This window comes from Canis aureus, chromosome 13 (assembly GCF_053574225.1).
Source record: "Canis aureus isolate CA01 chromosome 13, VMU_Caureus_v.1.0, whole genome shotgun sequence".
NCBI classification, from domain to species: Eukaryota; Metazoa; Chordata; class Mammalia; order Carnivora; family Canidae; genus Canis; species Canis aureus.
The window spans coordinates 23,886,272-23,911,277 of record NC_135623.1 but is presented as its reverse complement, the minus strand read 5'-3'; the positions used below and the strand labels follow the sequence as shown (position 1 = coordinate 23,911,277).

The following is a 25,006-nucleotide window of genomic DNA, read 5'->3' as shown; positions in this document are numbered from 1 at the left end:
TTTGATTACTACCACTTTAGTATATCTTTAAATCTAGGATTGTATGATTCCTCTATCTTTATTCTTTTTTCTTAATATTGCTTTGGCTATTTTGGGTCCTTTTTTTGGTTCCATACACATTTTAGGATTTTTTTGTTCTAGTTCTGTGAAAAATGCTGTTGGCATTTTGATAGCATTGCATCTGCAGATGTCTTTTGGGTAGTATGGCCTTTTCCACATTAGTTCTTCCAACCCATGGGTATAGAATAGTTTTCCATTTGTTTTCCATTGTCATAAATTTCTTTCATCAGTATTTTATAGTTTTCAGAGTATAGTTCTTTCACCCCTTTGGTTAAGTTCATTTCTAGGTGTTTTATTCTTTTTGATGTAATTGCAAATGGGATATTTTCTTAATTTCTCTTTCTATTTGTTATTAGTGTATATAAGTGCAACCAATTTCTGTGTATTAATTTTTAAAAGATTTTATTTATTTATTCATGAAAGACAGAGAAAGAGAAAAAGAGAAAGAGAGAGAGAGAGGCAGAAACATAGGCAGAGAGAGTAGGCTCTCCACAGGAACCTGATGCAGGACTCCATCCCGGACCTGAGGATTGCACCCTGAACCAAAGGCAGACACTCAACCACTCACTGAGCCACACATACATCCCCTGTGTATTAATTTTGTATCTGCAACTTTACTAAAGGTAATTCTGTTATCTGCTCTTCACAGAGTGTATAATATAAAGATAACTTTAGGAGGAAAAATGTCAAAAATATGTGAAATGAAGACCAGGCTGATGAAATACCATTGAGATAGACTCTTAGGTTCTTTGTCAGAGAACATTTCTAAGTGAAAGGTATTGACAAGTATTTGTGATTCATAGATGGGACAGTTGATTTAGGAAAATAAGGATAGTTTCTCTCTTATTCATCATTATATGCCTGGTGCCTACTACAGTGTGTAGGGTGTGTGACATATAGTAGGTAATCATTAAGCACATGTACAGGACACTGAAAAAAGTCAGAAATATTAAGGAGTTATTACTTAAGGTCTTTATTGCAAACATCAGTAGAGTTTAAGCAATTCATGTAATATTAGATTTTGATAGATCTCCATTTTTCCAAGGATGCAACATCTCTAAATGACATAGTCCTTTGAGACTGCACAATTGGAAATACTCATCATAGTCTAGAGAGCATACCATACACCATAACATTTTCTACTTCTAATCTAGGTAAATGAGCCATTTTCCTTATTTGTTATGGGAAATTCAGGTGCATTTCTTTGGGTGATGCACACATCAACTTTTAAATTATTCCCTCAGTGTTTTGATTCCTAGCTGGCTGGCCATGGACTCCAGAGAATTGGAATTCTTAGTCATAACCCATGATGCTAGTTAGCTCATTGTTACATCAAGGAAGGAACTGATATATACCAGAATTAGAAGACAAAGCTTTCTGTTGTAGATGGGGAAAGAGGCACCTCTATCCCCTCTATAGTTCCTGACTATACCAGAACTCTCACCAGCAACTGGTAGGTGGAAGAATGGCATTCTATTATTTACATAAACTATTTTTTGAGACAATGTGGTAGACGTAAAAATGGGAATAACTCTGTAAAATACTCAAAGAATAGTGTTAAGAAGTAGAGGCTTCTGGTAAGGAAAGGTATAAGGGAAACATGATGATCATAATCATATAGAGCAGACCTTAGCCATAGTGTACAAATAGGTAAGGCATTTTTGAGCCCAAGGCTGAACAGGGCATTGAGAAGATAACTGGGTCATCTCATATTTACAGAATGAACCATTCTTAAACAGTTTCAATCAGAGAAGGTTCTTCTAATTTATGGGTCTTCAGAGAGTGCCAAATCATTAAAATAATCTTTCAAAATTTTGAATCTTGTCACTCCTTTTTTTTAAAAGATTTTATTTATTTATTTATTTATTTATTTATTTATTTATTTATTTATTTATTTATTTATAAGAGAGACACAGAGAGAGAGAGGCAGAGGGAGAAGCAGGCTCCATGCAGGGAGCCCAATCGGGACTCCATTCTGGGTCTCCAGGGATCAGGCCCTGGGCTGAAGGTGGCACCAACTGCTGAGCCACCCGGGCCCCCCTGAATCCTGTCACTCCTGAAGTGAAGTCAGTCAGGAGTGCATATGGTTCCTCAAGATGACCACTGTGAAGAAGAAGGGGGAGATAGGACTTGTCATGTTTCATTTTGAACGGACTGGAGTTCATAGCAGCAACAGCTCTGGAAGTGAATAAGGAAAAAACTTAAAAGCAGAGACTCTTATTTGAAATTAATATAGATAAAATAGTCATCTTAAAAAGACGACTGCAGGAAACAAATCAGGAATCATGAAGCAGGCTCAGGAAACACTAAATGTAATAATAAAACAATCTTAGAAGTATTTGATAATTTTTTCCTATAATGTCATCAACTAGTTTGTTCACTTACAAATCCATCCATCCAACAAACACATATTAAAGACCATAATGTGCCAGAAGTTATCTTAGGCACTAGATAGATATCTAAGTGAGACATGCTTCATGTCTTCACGGGGCTCAGAGTTTCAGTTATATTTTGGCTAAAAGATAAACTGAAAAGCTACAAGGCAATGCGTCAAGTTTTTTTTTTGTTTTGTTTTGTTTGTTTTTTTGAGTTGTGAACAGAGTATTACTATGAGAGCCCAGATTTCTCTGGTGTTTGTTAGAAATTATTCATACAAAATTTCAGACATTTTGGGAAAAAAAGGCCTTCTCAGACTAGCTGGATGATTTAACAATAGTGATTTAAAAAAATATTTGTTTATTTGTAGACAGAGACAGAGTGTTCACAGTAGGGGAAGGGGCAGCAGGAGAGAGAAAAGCAGACTCCTCGCTGAGTGGGGAGCCCAAAGCCAGGCTTGATCTCATGACCCATGAGATCATGAGCTATGAGATCATGACTTGAGCTGAACCAAGAGTTGGACTCTTAGTGGTCCAACAATAGTGATTTATCAACAGTCACATAGGATTGTAGTCTGGGAAGGCAGGAGGAGATAGTAGTACTTAGAAGTCAAATGCTCTGGTCCTCTTCTCTAAGTAATTTCTTAGATTTAGTTTTCTGGATCCAAGATGAGTAGCTGGAGATAGAGTGGGCATAAGAGAAGTCTAAACAGACATTAAAGGGAAATATTTTGGACATCATATATAAGAGTAATAGTTTCTCTATTGAGCTTGCTTCTTTGTAAAGGGAATATAAGTATCATTATCATCTTAATGACAACAGTAATAATAACTTAAGTATGAACTATGAGGTATTTTTCTGAGCTTTACATGTATTAGCTCATTAATCCCTACAATAGTACCTATGAGGTAGGTACTATGACCATCTCCACTATCCGCACTAATGGACACAGTAAGAGAGAGAAGTGGGTGAGTTTCTCGAGGTCACATAGCTAGTAACTAGTCAGCTGTGACTAGAAACAAAGCACCCACACTCCATGTCTATTTTAAGAGAAATGCACAAGCAGCAAATGATTCTCTCATATTGAAATCAGCCCTTCTCCAATCCTAATGCTTTCTTCTTGCCTAGTTTACTGTGAGCCACAAAGCATATAGGAAATCAAGATACTTGCTACATTTTGGTATTCTCTACTGCTGGTTTATTTGTGAGGCTCAAGATCCCTGGTCTGCACATATCCCTCTATATGGTGAGATGCTTTCGTAAACTACCTCATCACTATCTTATCGAATAAGAGAGGTAAGCTTGATATCTTAGGAAGAGGAAAAGTGAATTTAAGATATTTATTTTACATGTTATGTATATCCACAGTGATGATTAAGTCACCATCCCTCCGCGTTGTCACTCACATTGTTCTTAATCTACCTTTCTGGGGCCTTCACTCTCAATCCACTTTCATCTTCATAGAATTCTAGAATTATACAGCTAGGTTATTCGTTAAAATTCTAGTTGAAATTCCTTATGCTGCCAGGAAGAAACTTGTAGAGGGAAGATGACTGATCTTCCTAAGGACACGTAGATTTTGGTGGCTAAGCTATCATGGGAATCTAAGTGTCTTAATTCTTGTTCAATGTTCTTTATAGCTGCCTTTCAAACAGATGTATATGTCACATAAATACCCTACACTTTCTAAAATTCAATTCTTTATAAAAATATTGGAGAAATTAAAGAAATATGTGATATTACATGTGCACTCCTGTGTGCAACATATATAAAAGTCATAAATATAAAACAAAAGGTTTCAAATAACTTTGCGATTTCTTATCCTACTGCTCTAAAAATATCTTTTTTGAATGGTTTGCTCTAACATGGGTCTCTTATTGAGGTAGAGTATTCTTTAAAAATAAACTCCACATATCTCTGGTTTCTAAAAATCTAGTACCTCCCTACTATGCTTGCCTCTAGGTTCCCTTCCTCACTTGATCGTAGTCTCAATTTCTTAGGGTCTCCTTTGCTCTGTCCCCTGGCTCAGGGAGGCTAAAGCTCTACCACGTACATAGCCTTTAACATAGTCCCATGATCAGCAGGTTTGAAAGGCTGAAGTACTTTTCTTTTCTGGGGAAGAATTTTCAATAAACCTTCATTTGAATCTAATTATGCATATTTTATTTATTTATCTTATAAAATTATTTTGCCTGTTCATGTAAATGAATACTTCACTGGCAGACTCATAAAGATGGGCAGTTTTCATCCTCAGAAGAAATGCAAGAGTAATAACTGCCTCTTTCTTTTACAGCTTTCTTCCCCTTATCAGCACAACATTTCCTTTTCTTCCATCTTCCCAGCCTCTCAGTTTTAGCTTGCTCCTTCTACCTCATGTTATTGAAACAGGGTCTGAAAGAAGTTCTTTCCATTGTGAGTTTTTGGTTTCCAGGAGGGGCTACGATGAATGACTTTTACTCTGGGAAACACTGGCTTCTTCATTCACATCTAAGGAAAGAGAATCAGTAGTGGTCATGGATGATAGCTAATATTTTTTAAATGCCTCTTGCATGAGGGTAACTCAGTATCTTTTGAGTCATTTAAATCTTTTACTATTTTAGAATCTGTGGTAGCCTCCCTAATTCCTCAAATTGGCAAGATAACTGTTCTCCATGTGATTACTAAGAGCTTGGCTAGATACATGGATGAACACTGCATTGTTGGTAAGGAAGAAGTTTTGCACAGATTCTCGCTTTTCCCTAAAGCACTTGTTCCCTTGAGGTGAGTTCACAGTTCACTCACCTGTAGGGAGAGCCTTGATCCTTCTGGGTATCTCTGTAGTCATTCTCTAGATACTACATCCCTGCAGATTAAGCACAGAATGGGAATTCACTAGATGTTAAAAGAGGAACAGGCTTTTTTAGATTTCACATATACATGAGATCTTTGTCTGGCTTATTTCACACTTAGCATAACATCCTCCAGGTTCATCCATGTTGTTGCAAATGATAGGGTCCCTTTTTCTAAAGACAGAATTATATGTATATTACTATTGTTATATTATTATATCATATTTCCTTTTTCCATGGAGAAGTAGAATGCTTATTATCAGGGACAAGGGGGATATAGGAAGATGTTGATCAAAAACTACATTGCAGTTATGTAGGATGAATGAGTAAGTCTGGAGATCTAATGTACAGAATAATGACTATTATTAATTACACTGTATTGAGGACCAAAAATTTGCTAAGAGTCTAGGTTTCAGGAGTTATCACTGAAAAAAAAATGGTAATTGTGTGAAGAGATTCTGTTAATTAACTTGGTGATAGTATTCATTTCACTATGTATTTATGTATCAGATTATTGTGTTGTACACCTTAAATATACACAATTTTTATTTAAAGAGAATAAAAAGAGGAACAGGCTTGTATCAAGAGATGGGAGGTGTAGTATAGGCAGGATAAAGTAAAACCCTCCTGACCAACTAGCTGCTCTAAGAGTAAGTGCTGGCTTGGAATAGCAAATGCCTTCTAGATGGCAGCCTAGGAAGGAAATGCCCTAACTCAGCATCCATGGAGGGTTTCCCAGATTTCCCACAAACATAATTCCTTGCTCCAGATTATATTGGCACAATTCCAAACTTTTCTTAGAGCATGGACAAAACATTTCTAAATATTCAGGGCAGATTCATTCAAATTTTATTAATAGTTTGAATGTGCTGGATGAACCTCATTTTAAGTATTTTTATTTTTATTATTATTTTTTTCTATGTCTTTCTCTGTGAGATTTCTTTTTTTTTATTTTTTTATTTTTTATTTTTTATTTTTTTTTTCTCTGTGAGATTTCTGTTCATGTCTTTTGCCCATTTCATGATTGGATTGTTTGTTTCTTTGGTGTTGAGTTTAATAAGTTCTTTATAGATCTTGGAAACTAGCCCTTTATCTGATATGTCATTTGCAAATAATTTTACTCTTTATTTATTTTTCTTTTTTTAATAATAAAATTATTTTTTATTGGTGTTCAATTTACCAACATACAGAATAACACCCAGTGCTCATCCTGTCAAGTGCCCCCCTCAGTGCCCATCACCCATTCATCCCCACCCCCTGCCCTCTTCCCCTTACACCACGCCTAGTTCGTTTCCCAGAGTTAGCAGTCTTTATGTTCTGTCTCCCTTTCTGATATTTCCCACACACTTCTACTCCCTTCCCTTATATTCCTTTTCACTATTATTTATATTCCCCAAATGAATGAGAACATACAAAGTTTGTCCTTTGCCGATTGACTTACTTCACTCAGCATAATACCCTCCAGTTCCATCCACGTTGAAGCAAACGGTGGGTATTTGTCGTTTCTAATGGCTGAGTAATATTCCATTGTATACTCTTTATTTTTTAAAAGATTATATTTACTTATTCATGAGAGACACAGAGAGAGAGAAAGAGAGAGAGAGGAAGAGACACAGGCAGAGGGAGAAGCAGACTCCCTGTGGGGAGCCTGATGTGGGACTCAATCCCAGGATCCCAGAATCATGACTTGAGCCGAAGGCAGAGGTTCAACTGCTAAGCTAACCAGGTGTCCTGAACCTCATTTTAGATACATAAGATATAAGTTACATTTTTTAAATAGTTTTCCATTATGGTGCTCAAATTCCAAGTGGCTTTGGTACAATTACAGCAATGACTACAATTCAGCAGTAAATCTAGCAGATGCCAATTGCATCTCCTAAATATTTTCTAAAGAAAACATTTCTCTTAATAAATGTTGCTTTATGTGTAATCCTACTTCAATTTATTTGCAAAGTGGCCAGTGATATTTCTCAGTCACAAGTCTTGTTAAGCTATATTATAAGCCATATAACAATATGTTCCAAAATATATTAGAAGCTGTTAAAACCTAATTTTGTTTTTATAGATCACATTACTTGGTCCTCAGCTCTCTCTACTCTGTTCTTGTGCTTCAGGAAATTGCAGGTCTTCTATAGTTCCTAGAAACTTTTCCCTATCACGGGACTTTTGTATTTGCTCTTCTCTGTTCCTAAAATGCTTTTCTCCTGCTTTCAAAGTTAATTGACATGTCATCAGTTCAAAGATGCTTCTCATCACTACCCCCATGCCTCTACTATGTATTACCTATCTTCATTCCCTCTTTACTTCCCTCTCTTTCTCTTGTTAATAGCGGTAATTATTTATTTTGCTTATTTACAGTTCATTTGTTTATTGTTTGTTTACTAATTTGTTGTCTGTCTATATTTTTAAAATGAAAGTTCAGTGAGGCAGAAACTGTCTTCTTTGTCCATTGTTGTGTTCTTAGCAGTTAGCACAGAGTAGCTGTTCCCTAAATAGTTGTTGAATAAATGAATATTATAGAAGTGATGCAGAAGCTATATACTTTGGGATAAAGCTTTCAATGTCATGTGTAAAGTTTTATGGAGGCTATTAGGAACCTTCTTCGGGTAAATAAGGTAAAACCATTGCTTTCTGGATTTCTAGGAAATATGTCAATCTGGATAAGTGTGCTTTTAAGAAAGTTGAGGATTGAAAACTGGCAGCATTATCTTTCTCTTGACTAAAATTTTTTTTCTTTTTTTTTTTTGAAAGACTATTGACTAAAATTTTAAACAGAATTTTAAATTTCTTTATCTTACTAAACATGATTGATTAAATCACTGAGACCTACCCTGGGCTATTCATGGACATAGGAATATTTACCCTTTTGCTAAATAGTCCCATAATGCTGAGCTTTCTGAGTGTTTTTATATTTTGCCTTTTGTGTCAGGTTGCTGGCAAGGACCGTTTTTTTCTTAGTGTGTCTGTTTGTAGGGAACCATCTCTTCTTTATGAATGATTCATAACATATTAGATCAGGAAGTAGCCTACATTTGTTAAAATTATTCACAAATTGAGTCATAGGTTGCAAGGAAGAAACAAGAGATTTCCTTTCGTCAGTTAATAGTATATCTAAGCTTTAGTGCCTGGATGCTCTTCCATCTGTTTGGCTTTACAGAATGGTAACTTTGTTTTTCTCTATGCTGACCTTCTCAGGAGAGGCAGTATTATAAAATAGCACATCAGGAGAATTGAAACAACTCTTCAATATTGGCTGTTGATTGTAAGAACTGCTTATTTTCATGGGCAGGTTTTATACTATTAACAGAGGAAACATGTGGTAAATGGGTGATTATCTTATTTTTATTGGATGGGCTTTATTCTATTTAATACTGGGGTAGGTTCAATTAATAGGACTTGAGTAAAAGTTTCGCAAAAACCTTATTCCCACTGTCCCCTTGAAGTGGCAGGAGGGGTCAGCTTGGACGGCAAGCACACCCGCTCGTCAAATCACTGTATCTCGTCCCCACCTTCCTGGAACAGTGGCTAAGATGCAAGGCCAGGGGGGTAATGATATTTGGTCACGGCCTGAAAAGTTCTCACGTACAGCCTTGCACTGTTGCATCTCGTGTGTGGAGGCTTGCGTGCTGCCAAGGAGTCTGCTGTGCAGGCTTCGGTGAAGGAGGAAATGTCCCCTCACTCCATTCGAAGCCCCGGCATCTTTTTTAAAGATTAAAATGAAAATACTGCCATTAGACCACAATCACGTGTTTCCAAGTTGGCTAGATTTCTCAACAACAACAACAAATCTAGAAAGAACAGGCTGCTTTTCCTCCCATTCCCCGTGTACAATTTGGTTTCTCTCCTAAGTAGCTGCACACATTGCTTGCTAAGGTAGATATACAGGGACAGGATTAACGCACTGCTGAGTTTCATAAAAAGTAGAAATTAATAACATTAATACATCGGGATTTTGGTTTCAGACACGTGCCACGCTGCATATGGTTTCAGTGTTTCTAATTGTCGGGTCACCACTTACTCTTTCCCTATCTTGGCTTATCAGACCTCAAATGGGACGCTCAAAGGTATCCTAATACAGTGTCTTAATGATAATACAGACCAATCTGCTGATTTCAGCAGCAGTAAAATAAATCTAGATAAGTGCTATTTGGAATAATTGTAATTTCTTTATTTTTTTATAGCCATATTCTTTTACACAAGCGAAGAAATGGAACCTGCAAATTACACTAGGGTGACGGAATTTGTTCTCACTGGCTTATCCCAGACTCGAGAGGTACAACTAGTCCTATTTGTTATATTTCTGTCCTTCTATCTGTTCATCCTCCCAGGAAATGTTCTTATTATTTGCACCATCAGGCTGGACCCTCACCTGACCTCACCCATGTATTTCCTGCTGGCTAACCTGGCCTTCCTTGACATTTGGTACTCCTCCATCACGGCCCCTAAAATGCTCGTAGACTTCTTTGTGGAAAGAAAGAGGATTTCTTTCGGTGGGTGCATTGCACAGCTCTTCTTTTTGCACTTCGTTGGGGCCTCCGAGATGTTCCTGCTCACAGTAATGGCCTTTGACCGCTATGCTGCTATCTGCCGCCCTCTCCACTATGCTACTATCATGAATCGACGTCTCTGCTGTATCCTGGTGGCTCTCTCCTGGTTGGGGGGCTTCATTCATTCTATAATACAAGTGGTCCTCATCGTCCGACTTCCCTTCTGCGGGCCCAATGAGTTAGACAGTTACTTCTGTGATATCACGCAGGTCGTCCGCATTGCCTGTGCCAATACCTTCCCCGAGGAGTTAGTGATGATTTTTAGCAGTGGTCTGATCTCTGTAGTATGCTTCATTGCTCTCCTAATGTCCTATGCCTTCCTCCTGGCCATGTTGAGGAAACACTCAGGCTCAGGTGAGAGTACCAGTCGGGCCATGTCCACCTGCTATTCCCACATCACGATTGTGGTGTTCATGTTTGGACCATCTATCTACATTTATGCTCGACCATTTGACTCGTTTTCCCTCGATAAGGTTGTGTCTGTGTTCCATACTGTGATATTCCCTTTACTTAATCCCATTATCTACACCTTGAGAAATAAAGAAGTAAAGACGGCCATGAGGAAGTTGGTCAACAGATATATTTTATGTAGAGAAGTGAAAGATAAGTGACATACTCTACAACCTTTCTGAGGTCATTGTCCTAAAGTAGGAAGCATTTCCAGCAGTAATAATGCCTTCATTACTTCTCTCATTTGAGTTTTTAAATTCTCACCACACTCTCCCCCTATTTGGTGAAAACACAAAGAAATTAAGATGGAAATAAATATTGGTGACAGAGCCCCAGGTTTTGTCACATCTTAGGAGCAATTTTTATGAATTCACAGCAGAGTTTGGTTACTAAATGAGACCTCCTCTCATTCCAGAGGAAGTTTCCAGCCGAATAGCGGTTTTCATAGCCCGTCTCTAACTTATATCCTCCAGTGTGAAAGCAGACTTGGAGGAAAGGGATTCTAGGTTGATGGAATCAATAGACATCTAGTTGTGTGATTTTAAAAAGATTATTATCTCCTTTGCCATTTTTGTGTGTTTTCTGTATTTGCTAATTCTGCTTATGTTAAAATTATGTTAGTAGGATGCTGCTTTTGTTAGTCGTATAATTCAGAGTTCTTTTCCATTACACCATTTTTTTTAGTACACATAAAGAAGAGCTGGATATATTGGCTGTCATGATCCTTTGGTGAATTATTTATTAGATATCCACTGACTATTCCCTGACATTAAGAACTCTATTACTGACTGTGATTCAGAATATAAAAGTTAGAGTAGAATATTTGAGTTCATAAATTTATTTACTTAAATTAGCTTTTCAATTTCAAAACTAGGATTCTATCCATTAAAGAGCTAGAGCATTTCGTATGCTCAGAGCTTTAGTCTTATGTTTTCTTTGATAACATATTGTAATTAGACTTTGAGGGGAATAGATTTCTATCAGCATCAGAAATTAATACGCATAAATGAATTAGGAAAACAATGATGAAAACTTCAGGTAAACAGGATGGCCTGATGGTGAAAAAATTTTATTCTTTTCTTTGGTAATTTTTCTCTCTGATGACCCTCTTTCATCTTCAAAGCTACAATGACTTCTCTTCTAAGAACTCAAATATTCTGATTGAAATTATGATTCCTAAATTTTGAGTTGACTTTTCATTTTCATTTGGAAATGAACAAAATGGTAGACTTCTCTAATATTTTATAAGAGAGCATGAAAATAATCATCTAACATACAAAAGGCTTATATATACACATAATAAAAATGAGTTATGTTTCTAGATTTTAAGTTTCCTTATTGTTCTTTCTCTGCATCTTAGCCAGGCAGACTTCTACTCGTTTTGTCACTTATCCTTCATTTAGCTAGGATTAATGTTTTTTTAGGGAAAAGACTACTGCCTCAGGATGCTCTCCAAGGCATTATACTGTGACTATATATTTGTTGAAAACATTGATGCTAGGAATAAGAACATGGCAGTGTAATGAAGATGTTAACAGTATCTCAATATTAACAAGATGGACTATGCTGTTACATTTGGTTAAAAAAAATCTTCATTATCCAAACAAAAATAAAGTTCTTCTGTTTTTAAATTACTAAAACAATATATGTTCATTTAAAAATAAAAATATATGAATACATAAGTACAAAGACATTACTGGCAATATATTTTTCCCCAGGGATTGGAGTTGTTCGTTTTTTTTTTTTTTTTTAAGATTTTATTTGTTCATGAGAGTAACAGACAGAGAGAGAGGCAGAGGCCCAGGCAGAGGGAGAAACAGCTCCCTGCAGGGAGCCCGATGTGGGACTCGACCCCGGGTCTCTAGGATCACACCATGGCCCAAAGGCAGGTGCTCAGCCACCGAGGCACCCAGGCACCCCAGGATTAGAGTTTTTGGGTAACAAAGTTGGTAAAGTCCCATCCATCCAGCTCCATTGGAAGCAGGCCAGTTTGGCTGTCTGCATCGCTGTAAAATATAATGAACGAACGATGGAGCACCTGAGGTGCAACAACAGTTCAGACAGGGAGGCCGGCAAGGTGGCAGAGGAGTAGGGTCCCCGGGCACCCGCCCCCCAACTTACCTAGATAACTGTCAAATCATCCTGAAACCTATGAAGTCGACCTGAGATCTCCAGGGAGAGCAGCGGGAGTGCCAAGGGACAAGGGTCTGCGCTTCCAGCAGGTAGGAAGGTGGAAAAATGAAACAGACCCACACGGGGAGGGGCCCAGGGGTCGGGCTGGGGGCGGGCACAGGAGAAGGCCCAGAGGGGCGGGGACTGTAGAAATCCACCCGGACCCTCCCAGAGGGAAGGCCCTCCCGGGACCGCAGGACTGGGGGGGGGCGCGCAGCGGGGCCTCCAGAGGGGCCCGGGGAGAGCGCACCCACCGGGGAGCTCGGGAAAGGGCTGCAGCGCCCGGGGTTCTCGGGGAGCCAGGGGATCCGTGGGGACTGCGCCCTGCTCCTTGGGGAGCCGCACCCGGGGGACCCCAGAGGGATGGGAGAGGACAGGACGGTGGAGATTCTCCTGCCCCGGGGGACCCCGAGCTGTGTAGCTCAGCGCCCTGCCCCGGGAGCACCTAGGCCAGTGCGGACTGGGAGCTGTGGGTGATACTGGGGGAGTGACTCCAGGGCTGGAGAGCTGGCCGCCGCCGGTGGTGTTGTCCCTCCTGGTGTCGCCTTGCGCCTGGGACAGAGCGTGGCTGCCAGGGAGCAGGGGCCTCATGGGGTAAAGAGCTCCCACTGAGCCGTGCACGTGGCAGGAGGTGGGGCATCTCCCCAGGTGCACACACCTCAGAATCAGCACAGTAGCCCCTCCCGGAGAAGACCAGCTGGAAGGACAGGGGAAGAGCAAGTCCTTGACCCAAAAACGCTGAGAAACGCCAGGGAAAGTCGAGGGATTTACAGTATAAAGAACCAGAGGGTACCCCTCCTTTTTTTTTTTTCCTTCCTTTTTCCAGTACAACTCGTTTTTATATCAGGCTGTAAATTTCCGATTTTTTTTCCTTTTTTCCCTCTTAGTTACAATATTTTACCACCTCTTCATTTTTAAGACTCTTCCTTTTTGACTTTCATATTTCTACAATTATAGGTCCTAGATATATTTTCCCCTTCCAGATTCCCTTCAACATACTCAACTTAATTTGGGGAGATATACAAGATATTCTTTTGTTTTGTTTCGTGTGTTTCGTTTTCTCTGCCTCATGTTGTTCTACAATGGCAAAAGTTAATACCTTCTAAATCATGACCAGTATGCACGCAGAACCAAGTGGAACACCGTGCTGGTTCATTCTGTGAGATTCCTCATGGCCATTCTGCTCCTCTCTTTTATCTCACTTATGTTTTGGTGGTCAATGGCTGGGCCCCCTACAAGTATTTCTGGTTTGTATAAATTTGGGACAGAGCATCTTCTAACATACAGAAGTTAATATACTCAGAAACAAGAGGATCACCCTCTAGAACCCCTCAGGTAGACTACATTCTCCCTCCATTACAACTTCTTCACCACCTTCTCCCAGTCCCCGTTTTTTTCTACTTCTTCTTTTTTTTCTTTTTTCTTTTTCTTTCCGTTCTAGTTTTTCTCATCTTCTTTAGGATTCCTGGCCTTTTATTTCTTACGACTTTGCTTTAAAATTTGTTTTTCACTTTAGTGGTCCTTTTGTTTTATTTTGTTCTGATCTTTGTTTCCAATTTCTGGTCTCTGACTTCATCAGAATCATCTAAGGTAAAATATACTAGGTCGCGGTTGATATTCTTGACTCAGCCTGCTCATACAGCCACTCTGCACTGAGCAAAATGACTAGAAAGAAGAACTCACTACAAAAGAAAGAATCAGAAACAGTCCTCTCTGACACAGAGTTACAGAATTGAGATTACAATTCAATGCAGAAAGCCAATTCAGAAGCACAATCATAAAGCTACTGGTGGCTCTGGAAAAAAGCATAAAGGATTTGAGAGACTTCAAACTGCAGCATTTAGACCTAATCAGACTGAAATTAAAATTCAATTAAATGAGATGCAATCCAAACTTGAGGTCCTAATGACAGGGTTAATGAGGTAGAAGAACAAGTGAGTGACATATAAGACAAGTAGATGGCAAGGAAGGAAGCTGAGGAAAAAAGAGAAAAACCATTAACAGACCATGAGGTTAGGTTAAGGGAAATAAATGACAGCTTCAGAAGGAAAAAAATCTACATTTAATTGGGTTCCAGAGGATGCGGAGATGGACAGAGGACCAGAAAGCATATTTGAAAACATAATAGCTGAGAGCTTCCCTAATTTGGGGAGGGAAACAGGCTTTCAGATCCAGGAGATTGAGAAGTCCCCCCTAAAGTCAATAAAAACCATTCATCACCTTGATATTTAATAGTGAAACTTGCAAATTCCAGAGATAAAGAGAAAATCCTTAAAGCAAGGAGAGACAAGAGAGTCTTTACTTATATATAGAGAAATAACAGATTAAGAGCAGACCTCTCCACAGAGATCTAGCAGGCCAGAAGGGGCTGCAGGATATATTCAGGGTCCTAAATGAGAAGAACATGCAGCCAAGAATACTCTTTCCAGCAAGGCTTTCATTCAGGGTAGAAGGAGAGAGAAAGGGCTTCCAAGATAGGCAGAACCTGAAAGAATATGTGACCACCAAACCAACCCTGCAAGAAATATTAAGGGGGACCCTGTAAAAGAAAGAGGAAATCAAAACAAACAATCCACAAAAACAGGGACTGAATACGTATTATGATGACACTAAATTCATATCTTTCAATAGTAACTCTGAAAGTGAATGGGCTTCCTGATCCTATCAAAAGGCATAGGGTTTCAGACTGGATAAAAAAGCAAGACCCACCTATTTGCTGTCTACAAATGACTCATTTTAGACATAAGGACACCTACAGCATGAAAATAAAAGGTTGGAGAACCATTTACTATTCAAATGGTCCTCATAAGAAAGCAGGGGTAGCCATCCTCATATCAGATAAATTAAATTTATCCCAAAGACTGTAGTAAGAGATGAAGAGGGGCAGTATATCATACTGAAAGGATCTATCCAACAAGAGGAACTAACAGTCATGAATTTTATGCCCCTAATGTGGGAGCTGCCAGTATATTCATTAATTAATAACCAAAGAAACGTCATCCTTAGATAATACACTAATACTGGGAGACTTCAACACGGTGCTTTCTGTAAATGACAGATCTTCTAAGCACAACATCTCTAACAAGCAAGAGCTTTAAATGATACACTGGACCAGATGGAACTTTACATCCAAACACAACCAAATACACATTCTTCTCAAGTGCACATGGAACTTTCTCCAGAATAGATCACATACTGGGTCACAAATCAGGTCTTAACTAATACCAAAAGATTGGGATTGTCCCCTGCATATCTTCAGGCCATAATGCTTTGAAACTAGAACTCAATCGCAAGAAGAAATTTGGAAGAAACTCAAACACGTGGAGGTGAAAGAGCATCCTGCTAAAAGATGGAAGGATCAACCAGGAAATTAGAGAAGAATTAAAAAGATTCATGGAAACTAATGAGAATGAAGATACAACCGTTCAAAATCTTTGGGATATGGCAAAAGCAGTACTGAGAGGGAAATACATCGTAATACAAGCATCCCTTAAAAAATTGGAGAAAGCTCAAATACACAAGCTAACCTTGCACCTAAAGGAACTGGAGAAAGAACAGCAAATAAAAACTACACCCAGCAGAAGAAGAGAGTTAATAAAGATTCTAGCAGAACTCAGTGAGATAGAGACCAGAACTGTGGACCAGATCAACACAACCAGGAGTTGGTTCTTTGAAAGAATTAAGAAGACAGATAAACCATTAGCCAGCCTTATTAAAAACAAAAGAGAAAAGACTCTAATTAATAAAATCATGAACAAAACAGGAGTGATCACAACCAATACCAAGGAAATACAAATGATTTTAAAAACATAATATGGGCAACTATACACCAATCAATTAGGCAATCTAAAGAAATGGACACATTTCTGGAAAATCACAAAATACCAAAACTGGAACAAGAAGAAATAGAAAACCTGAAGAGGCCTATAACCAGGGAGGAAATTGAAGCAGTCATCAAAAACCTCCCAAGACACAAAAGTCCAGGGCCAGATGGCTTCCCAGGGAAATTCTATCAAACGTCTAAAGAAGAAACAATAGCTATTCTACTAAAGCTGTCCTGAAGGATAGAAAGGGATGGGATACTTCCAAACTTATTCTATGAGGCCAGCATCACTTTCATTCCAAAACCAGATGAAGACCCCATTCCAAAACCAAAGACCCCACCGGAAAAGAGAATTATAAACCAATATCCCTGATAACACAGATACAAAAGTTTTCAACAAGGCACTAGCCAATAAGATCCAACAGTACATTAAGAAGACTCTTCACCATGACCAAGTGTCATTTATCCCCAGAATGCAAGGCTGCTTCAACACTTGTAAAGCAATCAATGTGAGTGATCATATCAGTAAGAGAAAAAACAAGAACCATATTCTCTCAATAGATGCAGAGAAAGCATTTGACAAAATACAGCATGTATTCCTGATCAAGACTCTTCAGACTGTTGGGATAGAGGGAACATTCCTCAGCATCCTAAAAGCCATCTATTATAAGCCCACAGCAAATATCATACAATGGGGGAATACTGAGAGCCTTTCCCCTAAGATGAGGAACAAGACAGGGATGTCCACTCTCACTACTGCTATTCAACATAGGACTAGAAGTCCTCAGCCTCAGCAATCAGACAACAAAATGAAATAAAAGGCATTCAAATTGGCAAAGAAGAAGTCAAACTCTCCCTTTTTGCAGATGACATAATACTGTATATAGAAAATCCAAAAAACTCCATGCCAAGATTGCTATAACTCATACAGCAATTTGGCAGCATGGCAGGCTACAAAATCAATGCCCAGAAATCAGTGGCATTTCTATACACTGACAATGAGACTGAATAAAGAGAAATTAAGGAGTCAATCCCATTTACTATTGCACCCCAAAGCATCAGATACCTAGAAATAAACCTTACCAAAGAGGTAAAGGATCTATACCCTAAAAACTACAGAACACTTCTGAAAGAAATTGCGGAAGACACAATGAGATGGAAAAATATTCCATGCTCATAGATTGGAAGAATTAATACTGTGAAAATGTCAATGCAACGTGGATAATTTACACATTTAATGCAATCCCTATCAAAATACCATGGACTTTCTTCAGGGAGTTGGAACAAATCATCTTAACATTTGTGTAGAATTAGAAAAGACCCTGAATAGCCTGGGGAATATTAAAAAAGAAAAGCAGAGCCGGGGCATCATAATGCCGGATTTCAGGTTGTACTACAAAGCTGTGGTCATCAAGACAGTGTGGTCCTGGCAAAAAACAGACACATAGATCAATGGAACAGAATAGAGAATCCAGAAGTGGACCCTCAACTCATGGTCAACTAATATTCAACAAAGCAGGAAAGACAATCTACTGGAAAAAAGACAGTCTCTTCAACAAATGGTATTCAGAAAATTGGTCAGCCACGTGCAGAAGAATGAAACTGAACAATTTCCTCACACCATAAACAAAAATGGGCTCAAGATGGACGAAAGACCTAAACATGAGATAGGAATCCATCCAAATCTTAAGGTAGAACACAGGCAGCAACCATTGTGACTTCGGCCACAGCAATTTCTTGCTAGACATGTCTCCAAAGGCAAGAAAAACAAAGGCAAAAATGAACCATTGCGACTTCATCACGATATAAAGCCTGCATAGCAAAGGAAACGGTGGACAAAACCCAAAAGCAACCTACATAACTGGAGAAGATATTTGCAAATGTCTTATCTGATAAAGGACTACTATCCAAAATGTGTAACTGGGTGTTGGGCATTAAGGAGGGCATATGATGTGATGAGCACTGTGTGTTATACCATATATTGGAAAATTGAATTTAAATTTTAAGAACTTATCAAACTCAACACCCACAAAAACAAAAAATCCAGCCAAGAAATAGAAGAACAAGGTAGAAGACAAGAACAGACATTTCTCAAAGGAAGGCATACAAACGGCCAACAGACACATGACCAAATGTTCCACACCATTTGGCATCAGGGAAACAGAAATGAAAACCACAATGAGATACCACCTCACACTGGTCACAATGGTTAAAATTCACAACTGAGGAAACAACAGATATTGGTGAGGCTGCAGAGAAAGGCGAACCCTCTCATACTGTTGGTGGGAAATCAAACTAGTGCAGCCACTGTGGAGAACAGTAAAGGGGTTCCTCAAAAACTTAAAAATACAGCTATCCTACAAGCCAGCAATTGTGCTATTAAGCATTTACCCCAAAGATACAAACATAGTGATCTCAAGGGACACCTGCACCCCAGTGTTTATAGCAGCAGTGTCCACAAGAGCCAAACTATGGAAAGAGCTCAGATGTCCATTGACAGATGAGTGGATAGAGAAGATATGGTATATATATATATATATATGAATAATTCCATATATATAATGGAATAATGATCAAAAAAATGAAATCTTGCCTTTTGCAAGGAGATAGGTGGAAATAGAGGAAATTATACCAAGCAAAATAATCAATCAGAGAAAGGCAATTATCATATGGTCTCACTCTTAGGTGAAATTTAAGAAACAAAACAAAGGATCATAGGGAAAGGGAAAAAAAATAAAAACAAGACAAAATCAGAGATGGGGACAAACCATAAGAGACTCCTAACCATAGGAAACAAACTGAAGGCTGCTGGAGGGGAGGGGGGATAGGGGATGGGATAAATGGGTGATGAACATTGAAGAGTGCACGGGATGCAATGAGAACTGGGTCTTACATAAGCCTGATGAATCACTGACCTCTACCTCTGACATAAATAACACATTTTACGTTAATTAATTGAATTTAATTTTTTAAAAAAGAAAATAAAGTTAGATATATGAGTCAAAATTACAAGCCTAGGTAGAGTAAGATTGTTTCCCAAAATATTGTGCGTGATTGGTGTATGGACTGTCCTAACTAAAGGGCTGGAATCTATGAAAGGTGGACAATATCATTGCCCTACCCACCTTGGCTGGTTGTGTCAGACTTTTGCACCTGTTTAGAAACCAATTAATGCAAATGATGAGGAGTGTCTCTCTCTTCCCAGTTTTCTTCAGATAATTCATTTCTGACAACCACATTTTAAAAATATAGAACTATATTTTTCAGTCTCACCATAATATTTCAGTATCTGGCTCAGTGTTTTAGGTACCAATTGAGTTACGGTTCTAGTTAAGATGTGAAATTAGTGGGAAAAAAGTGAAGGCCCAAGTCACTAGCCTTCTAAATCTAAATATAAATCTAAAAATAAAAATCTAAAAATAAATCTAAAAATCTAAAATAAATCTAAAAACAAAATCTAAAAATAAAAATATCTAGAATGACTTCCAAGTTAAACTTGCTTGGGTCTTTTTGAGGAAAATAATGTAAAGTCGGGATACTCTGTATTTTCCCTTTGAAACTTGACTACATCAGAAACCGTCCATCAAATACAGGGTAGAGTGTATTTAAAAGAAAATACAAAGCATTATGTAAATGACATAAATTTTTCAGGTGGGAAAAATGTTGACTTTCTTTCAGTTTACTTTATCAACTTTTTAATGGATCAATTTTAACAACATAAATGCTTTACTTCCAAAACTGTTTACAAAGCTATGAATTGGTCTGGGAAATTATTTTTAAGATTTTATTTATTTATTCATTCATGAGAGACACACAGAGAGAGGCAGAGACACAGGCAGAGAGAGAAGACTCCCTGTGGGGAGCCAGATGGGGGACTCGATCCCAGGACCCCAGGACCACGCCCTGAACCAAAGGCAGATGCTCAACCACTGAGGCACCCAGGCCCCCAGTCTGAGAAATTTTATAAGAGATTTTTCTCTACATGCTTACTGAAGAAGTTTTGGAATACAAGTGAGGTCCGGAGCTAATGACGAAGAAAGAATTCATGGGATGCCTTTGGTGCAAAATGGTGGTTTTATTAAAGCCTGGGGACAGAACCCAAGGGCAGGCAGAGCGGCTGCCCTGGGCTTGCAAGGAGTGGCTGACTATATAGTGGCCAGTGGGGGAGGTAAGGAAAAGGGAGATTTCAGAAGGATTTTCATTAGATAAGGAGGACCTACAAGATACTGGAGACCTAGCCATTCTCCAGTTAAAGAGCACTTTTCCCTCTAGCAGGACATTCACTTTAAGACAATTGGAAACTTCCTAAAGGATGCTGCACAGATCCCACCCCGGGTGGGGGTCATTTGTGGGATATCAGCTTGTGCTTTGTCCTCAGCTAGCCCTGTTCCCTCATCACTCACTATCTCCAAATAATTATCTATTTTAAGAATTTCACTTCAGGGGAACCTGGCTAGAAGAGCTGGTAGGCCATCTTGATCTTGGGTTGTGAGATCCAGCCTCACTCTGGGGGTAGAGATTACTTAAAAGATAAAAAAATATAATAAAATCTTTAAAAAAAAAAAGAACAAAAAATCCTTAGACTCCTTTACTAGCTGTTGTATGCATGTGATGAATCATTAAATTCTACTCCTGAACCCAATATTGCACTGTATGTTAATGACCTAGAATTAAATCTAAAAAGTGAATAAATAAATAAAAGAATGAGTAAATTAATAAATAAATTCCCAGATCTCCTGAATTTCTGCAGCAGACCTGACAGCGTAGAAAGAGCAAGCTCTGGCCCTCAGGCCCCGTCCACCTCTTCCCTTGGGTCTAACCCAGCTCTGACCCCGGGGAGATGGCACAGAGGGAGCACACGGAGCTCCCTAAGGGGGGGCGGGGCGTCCTAGGGGTGACAGGTGTGAGGGCCCGTTCCTGTTGGAGCAGGTGGGGGATGACTGCTCAGGCCCCGCTGGGGGTCAGGTGAGGTCAGCGTCCCGTCTCCCACTGATGATGTGTCCTTGGGCGTCGGCTGCTGGCGCGCAAGGCCCGAGGCGGCGGCGACAAGATGGACGCCTGCCGCCATGTTGTTGGGCCTCCTGATGCCCTTCGGTCCCGCCCGCCCAGCACAATCCAAATGATTCCCAAGACACTTAATTTTGCTAAGAAAGAGGAATGTTAGAGAAAGGGATGTTGCAGCCCACGAATGTACAGAGTGGGAGCTTCCGGTCCCTGCAGGTGCCTGCTGACCCCACTGCCCTCCAGCCCCGACGCCCCCGCCTCCGGCCTGGTCCTCGGGACGCTGCTGTCGGGGAGGGCCTCGTGCAGATGCCACGGAACGAGGGGGGCGCGGCCTTGCCAGGGATGCTACTCCCCTCGCTCACCCTAGTAGGAGCCAGTCAAGCTCTTACGGGACCAGCTTTCGGGATTTTAAGAGTAAATCCTAATATTAGGTGGAGTTTCAGATACTTTTGTCCTGAGTTATTTTTCAGCTGACTACTTTAAAAGGCCTCTCCATTACAACTGATTAGAAAATAAGTGAACGTATATAAAAATGCCACTAAAATCCCATCATTATATAATTACTTACTGAACAGAATTAACACCTGCCCATAGACATAAGAAGTTGCAGAAATCCTTCTGTCAGAAATAGATAACCTTAAATACTAACATTGTGTGCATGCTTTTAGTGATCTCCTAGCTCTGGAGCTCCTCGATAGATAAAGTAGAAAATATGCAATTAGGTCATCTAATTGGGGTAAAGACTTTCTGGAAAGAAAAATATTAGCTTAATTACAAAAAAATTCCTAGCTTTCTGGCTTGATCATATTTTTTTCTGAGTGTTCTTATGAAAATCACTTCAGGAATCAGTTCGGAGTACCTGGGTGGCACAGTGGGTTGAGCAACAGATGCTTGATTTGGATTTGGGTCATGATCTTGGGTCATTGGGTTGATTCCAGTGTCGAGCTTCATGGTAGCTGGGGAGTCTGCCTGTGATGTTCTTTCTGGCTCTCCCTCTGCCCCTCTCTTTGCTTGTTCTCTCTTTCTCTCTCTCTCTCCCTCTCCCAAAAATAAATTTGTCTTAAAAAAAAAAAACGAAATCTGAATTCATTTGTAAAAGTGAAGCTGAATAATATTACCTACTTCTTAAAGTATCGTAGAGACTTAGAGTACTCTGAGTACTTTAAACCATAGTTCATTTCTTTATCTTTTTTCTCTTATTGGTCAGACCTCTAAAATATTATGATCAGGTGAAGAGCCAGCTTATACACTTGATCCCGCTGTAACTCCCCTTCAAGCAACTCCAGGGCAAAGAGCTATCTCTTCTAGAGAAGCCTCCAGTGCAGGACACTGAGGTTTCCATCACCCAAAACTCCCAGGCTCCCTTGCCTTCACATGTAAACTTCTCTAAGAGCACTGTTCGCTTAAATGAATTGAATTCAAGTGCATTTCTAAAATATGGCACAATATATAATACAGTGTCTAGATGAACAGGACAAAAAAGGAGATGGAATACCTTCTTTCATTTGAAGAGAATTTAAAAGTGAAATGACATAAGTAAATGAAGACTAGTGATAGACAAAGGGTAGAAGAGTTGATCTTTCAAGGTGTCCTCTTGAACCCAGTACTCAATTCCTGGGACAATAAACATTCCTGACCTCCCTGCTTAATATTGAACACCCAACAGAGCCACTATGCCTCAGTAGCAATCAACAGCACACATTATAATTTTTATGCTGGCTTTTATGCCAGAGTCATCAAATTGGTTTTCATGCTCATAGCCATGTACAGGATGAGCGAAGAATGTCCCAAGAAGGTCATGCTTTCTAAATCACCTCTTCCTGTTCATCCTTTACTATGGAAGAAGGATGCCGCATACTTTTTTCTTAGCTTTTTCATGGCTCTCTTCATGTCAGCATTTCTGAGTGTGTAGATAAGCGGGTTCAACATAGGTGTGATCACTGTGTAAAAGACAGAGAATATCTTATCCACGGAGAAGCTGCAGAAAGGTCTCAGGTAGATGAATACACATGGCACAAAGATCAGGCTGACCACTGTTAGGTGAGAGGCACAGGTAGAGAGTGCCTTGCTCCGGCCCTGGTGGAAGCGAGTTCTCAGAGTGGTCAGGATGATGGCGTAAGAGAACAGCAAGACAAAGAAGCAGATGAGAGAGAGAAGACCACTGTTTGAGACCATGAGCACCTCTACTACATATGTATCCATGCACGCGAGCTTGATGACCTGAGGGACGTCACAGTAGAAGTTGTCCAGTTCATTGGGGCCACAGAAGGGCAGCTGGATTACCAGTGTGACCTGTGATATAGAGTGGATGAAACCCCCAAACCAACAGGCAAAAACCAACTGAAAGCACAGCTGGCGGTTCATGACTGTCAGGTAGTGCAAGGGATTACATATGGCCACATACCTATCATAGGCCATGACCGTCAACAGAAATGTCTCATTGGCTCCCAGAAAGTGCAGGAAGTAGATCTGGGTCAAACATCCTGAAAAAGAGATGATCTTGCCTTGTTGTAGAAAATCTCTTAACATCTTGGGCACAGTAACACAGCCTAGGCATAGGTCAATGAAAGACAGATGACCCAAAAAATAGTACATGGGAGATTGGAGCAGGTGAGCATCAGCTCGCACTGTTACCATTATCAACAGGTTTCCCAGAATAACAGTCATGTAAAACAATAAAAATATGAAGAAGAGAAACAGCTGTAGCTCCCAGGAGGATGATAGGCCCAGAAGAACAAATTCTGTCACCTTAGAATCATTGCTTTTTTTCATCAAGTCAAGAATATCAAGTGACCTAAAAAAAGAAAAAAAAAAGGACCAAATTGGAAGAAAGATTCAGACAAAAAGCTCTCTCTCCCCACCCCTCATTCTCTCTCTCTCTCTACATATATATATATATGTGTGTGTGTATGTCTGTATGTTTATAGAATCATATTCCAAGATAAAAAAAATTTAAGCAAATTCTGTGAGGTAGGAAATATACATTTCTGTATAAATAGAATGAGGAACATTTTGCATACCTTCCAACTCTTCCTTTCTATAATGCTTTTAAGTTGAATTTACAACAAACTAATGAGGAAGGAGACAAGGAACTGGGCATGGCGTGATGAGAAGATGAAAATCATTCCATTTTTTAAGAGACAAAATTAAAACCTCTAAAGGCAGGAAGACTTCTGGAATGAACTATCTAGATCTAATGCTCAACTCTGTCACTCTCCAGTGCAGTGACTTCAGGCAAGATATCAAACTTGAATTTTAATCTTTGTTTATTCAATTAATATGAAGATAATGATACCTTCCAAGATTGTTTTGAGAATAAAATATAAACTCTTTAAGAACAAAATACACTTTCATAAAAAAATGACTTAAGTCCCTGAAAGTAATGAGATATTTCTTTTATTTGTTTGTTTTAAAGATTTATTTATTTATTTGTGAGAAAGAGAGAGCAAGAGGGGTGGGTGGGCAAGGGAGAAAGAGAGTATCAAGCAGATTCCATACTGAGCACAGAGCCCAACACAGGGCTTGATCTCAGGACCCTAAGATCTTGACCTGGGCCCATATCAAGAGTTGGATCCTTAACTAACTTGAGCCACCCAGGCACCTGAAGGCAGTATTTCTGATTCATCTTTGTACTCATGCCACAGTGATTACTATGTGATTATTTATGATGCTGAAAGGAGAATGCTTTATACTATAAATTGCTATACTGTACCACAGTTAGCAGGTATTCTGAATGTACATGTTAG

The 25,006-nt window shown here is 39.3% G+C and overlaps 2 protein-coding genes across 4 annotated transcripts in view; one reads left to right on the top strand and one right to left on the bottom strand.

Moving 5' to 3' along the window:
• The first annotated feature begins 1,375 nt into the window (after window positions 1-1,375).
• The window catches only part of LOC144282141 (olfactory receptor 4M1), a 34,480-nt gene continuing 10,849 nt past the window's right edge, over window positions 1,376-25,006 (top strand). Inside the window, exons 1-4 of one of the 3 annotated variants that reach the window (XM_077845418.1) lie at window positions 1,376-1,513; window positions 3,565-3,682; window positions 9,446-9,537; window positions 9,621-11,679. In XM_077845418.1, the coding sequence (XP_077701544.1) occupies window positions 9,646-10,422 (777 nt within the window). In that variant the 5' untranslated portion in view covers window positions 1,376-1,513; window positions 3,565-3,682; window positions 9,446-9,537; window positions 9,621-9,645 and the 3' untranslated portion in view covers window positions 10,423-11,679. Of the gene's footprint in view, window positions 1,514-3,564; window positions 3,733-9,445; window positions 9,538-9,620; window positions 11,680-25,006 lie in introns of those variants that run through there. The other 2 variants (XM_077845417.1, XR_013350483.1) reach the window with 2 other exon arrangements.
• LOC144281566 (olfactory receptor 4Q3-like) lies at window positions 22,708-24,050 on the bottom strand. The gene has a single exon (XM_077844376.1). The coding sequence runs from the start codon at window positions 24,030-24,032 to the stop codon at window positions 23,085-23,087; it is 948 nt and encodes a 315-aa protein (XP_077700502.1). The 5' UTR covers window positions 24,033-24,050; the 3' UTR covers window positions 22,708-23,084.

Excerpts from the sequence above, each read along its gene's own strand:
- LOC144281566 (XM_077844376.1), bottom strand. The coding sequence starts at position 24,032 with ATGAAAAAAAGCAATGATTCTAAGGTGACAGAATTTGTTCTTCTGGGC.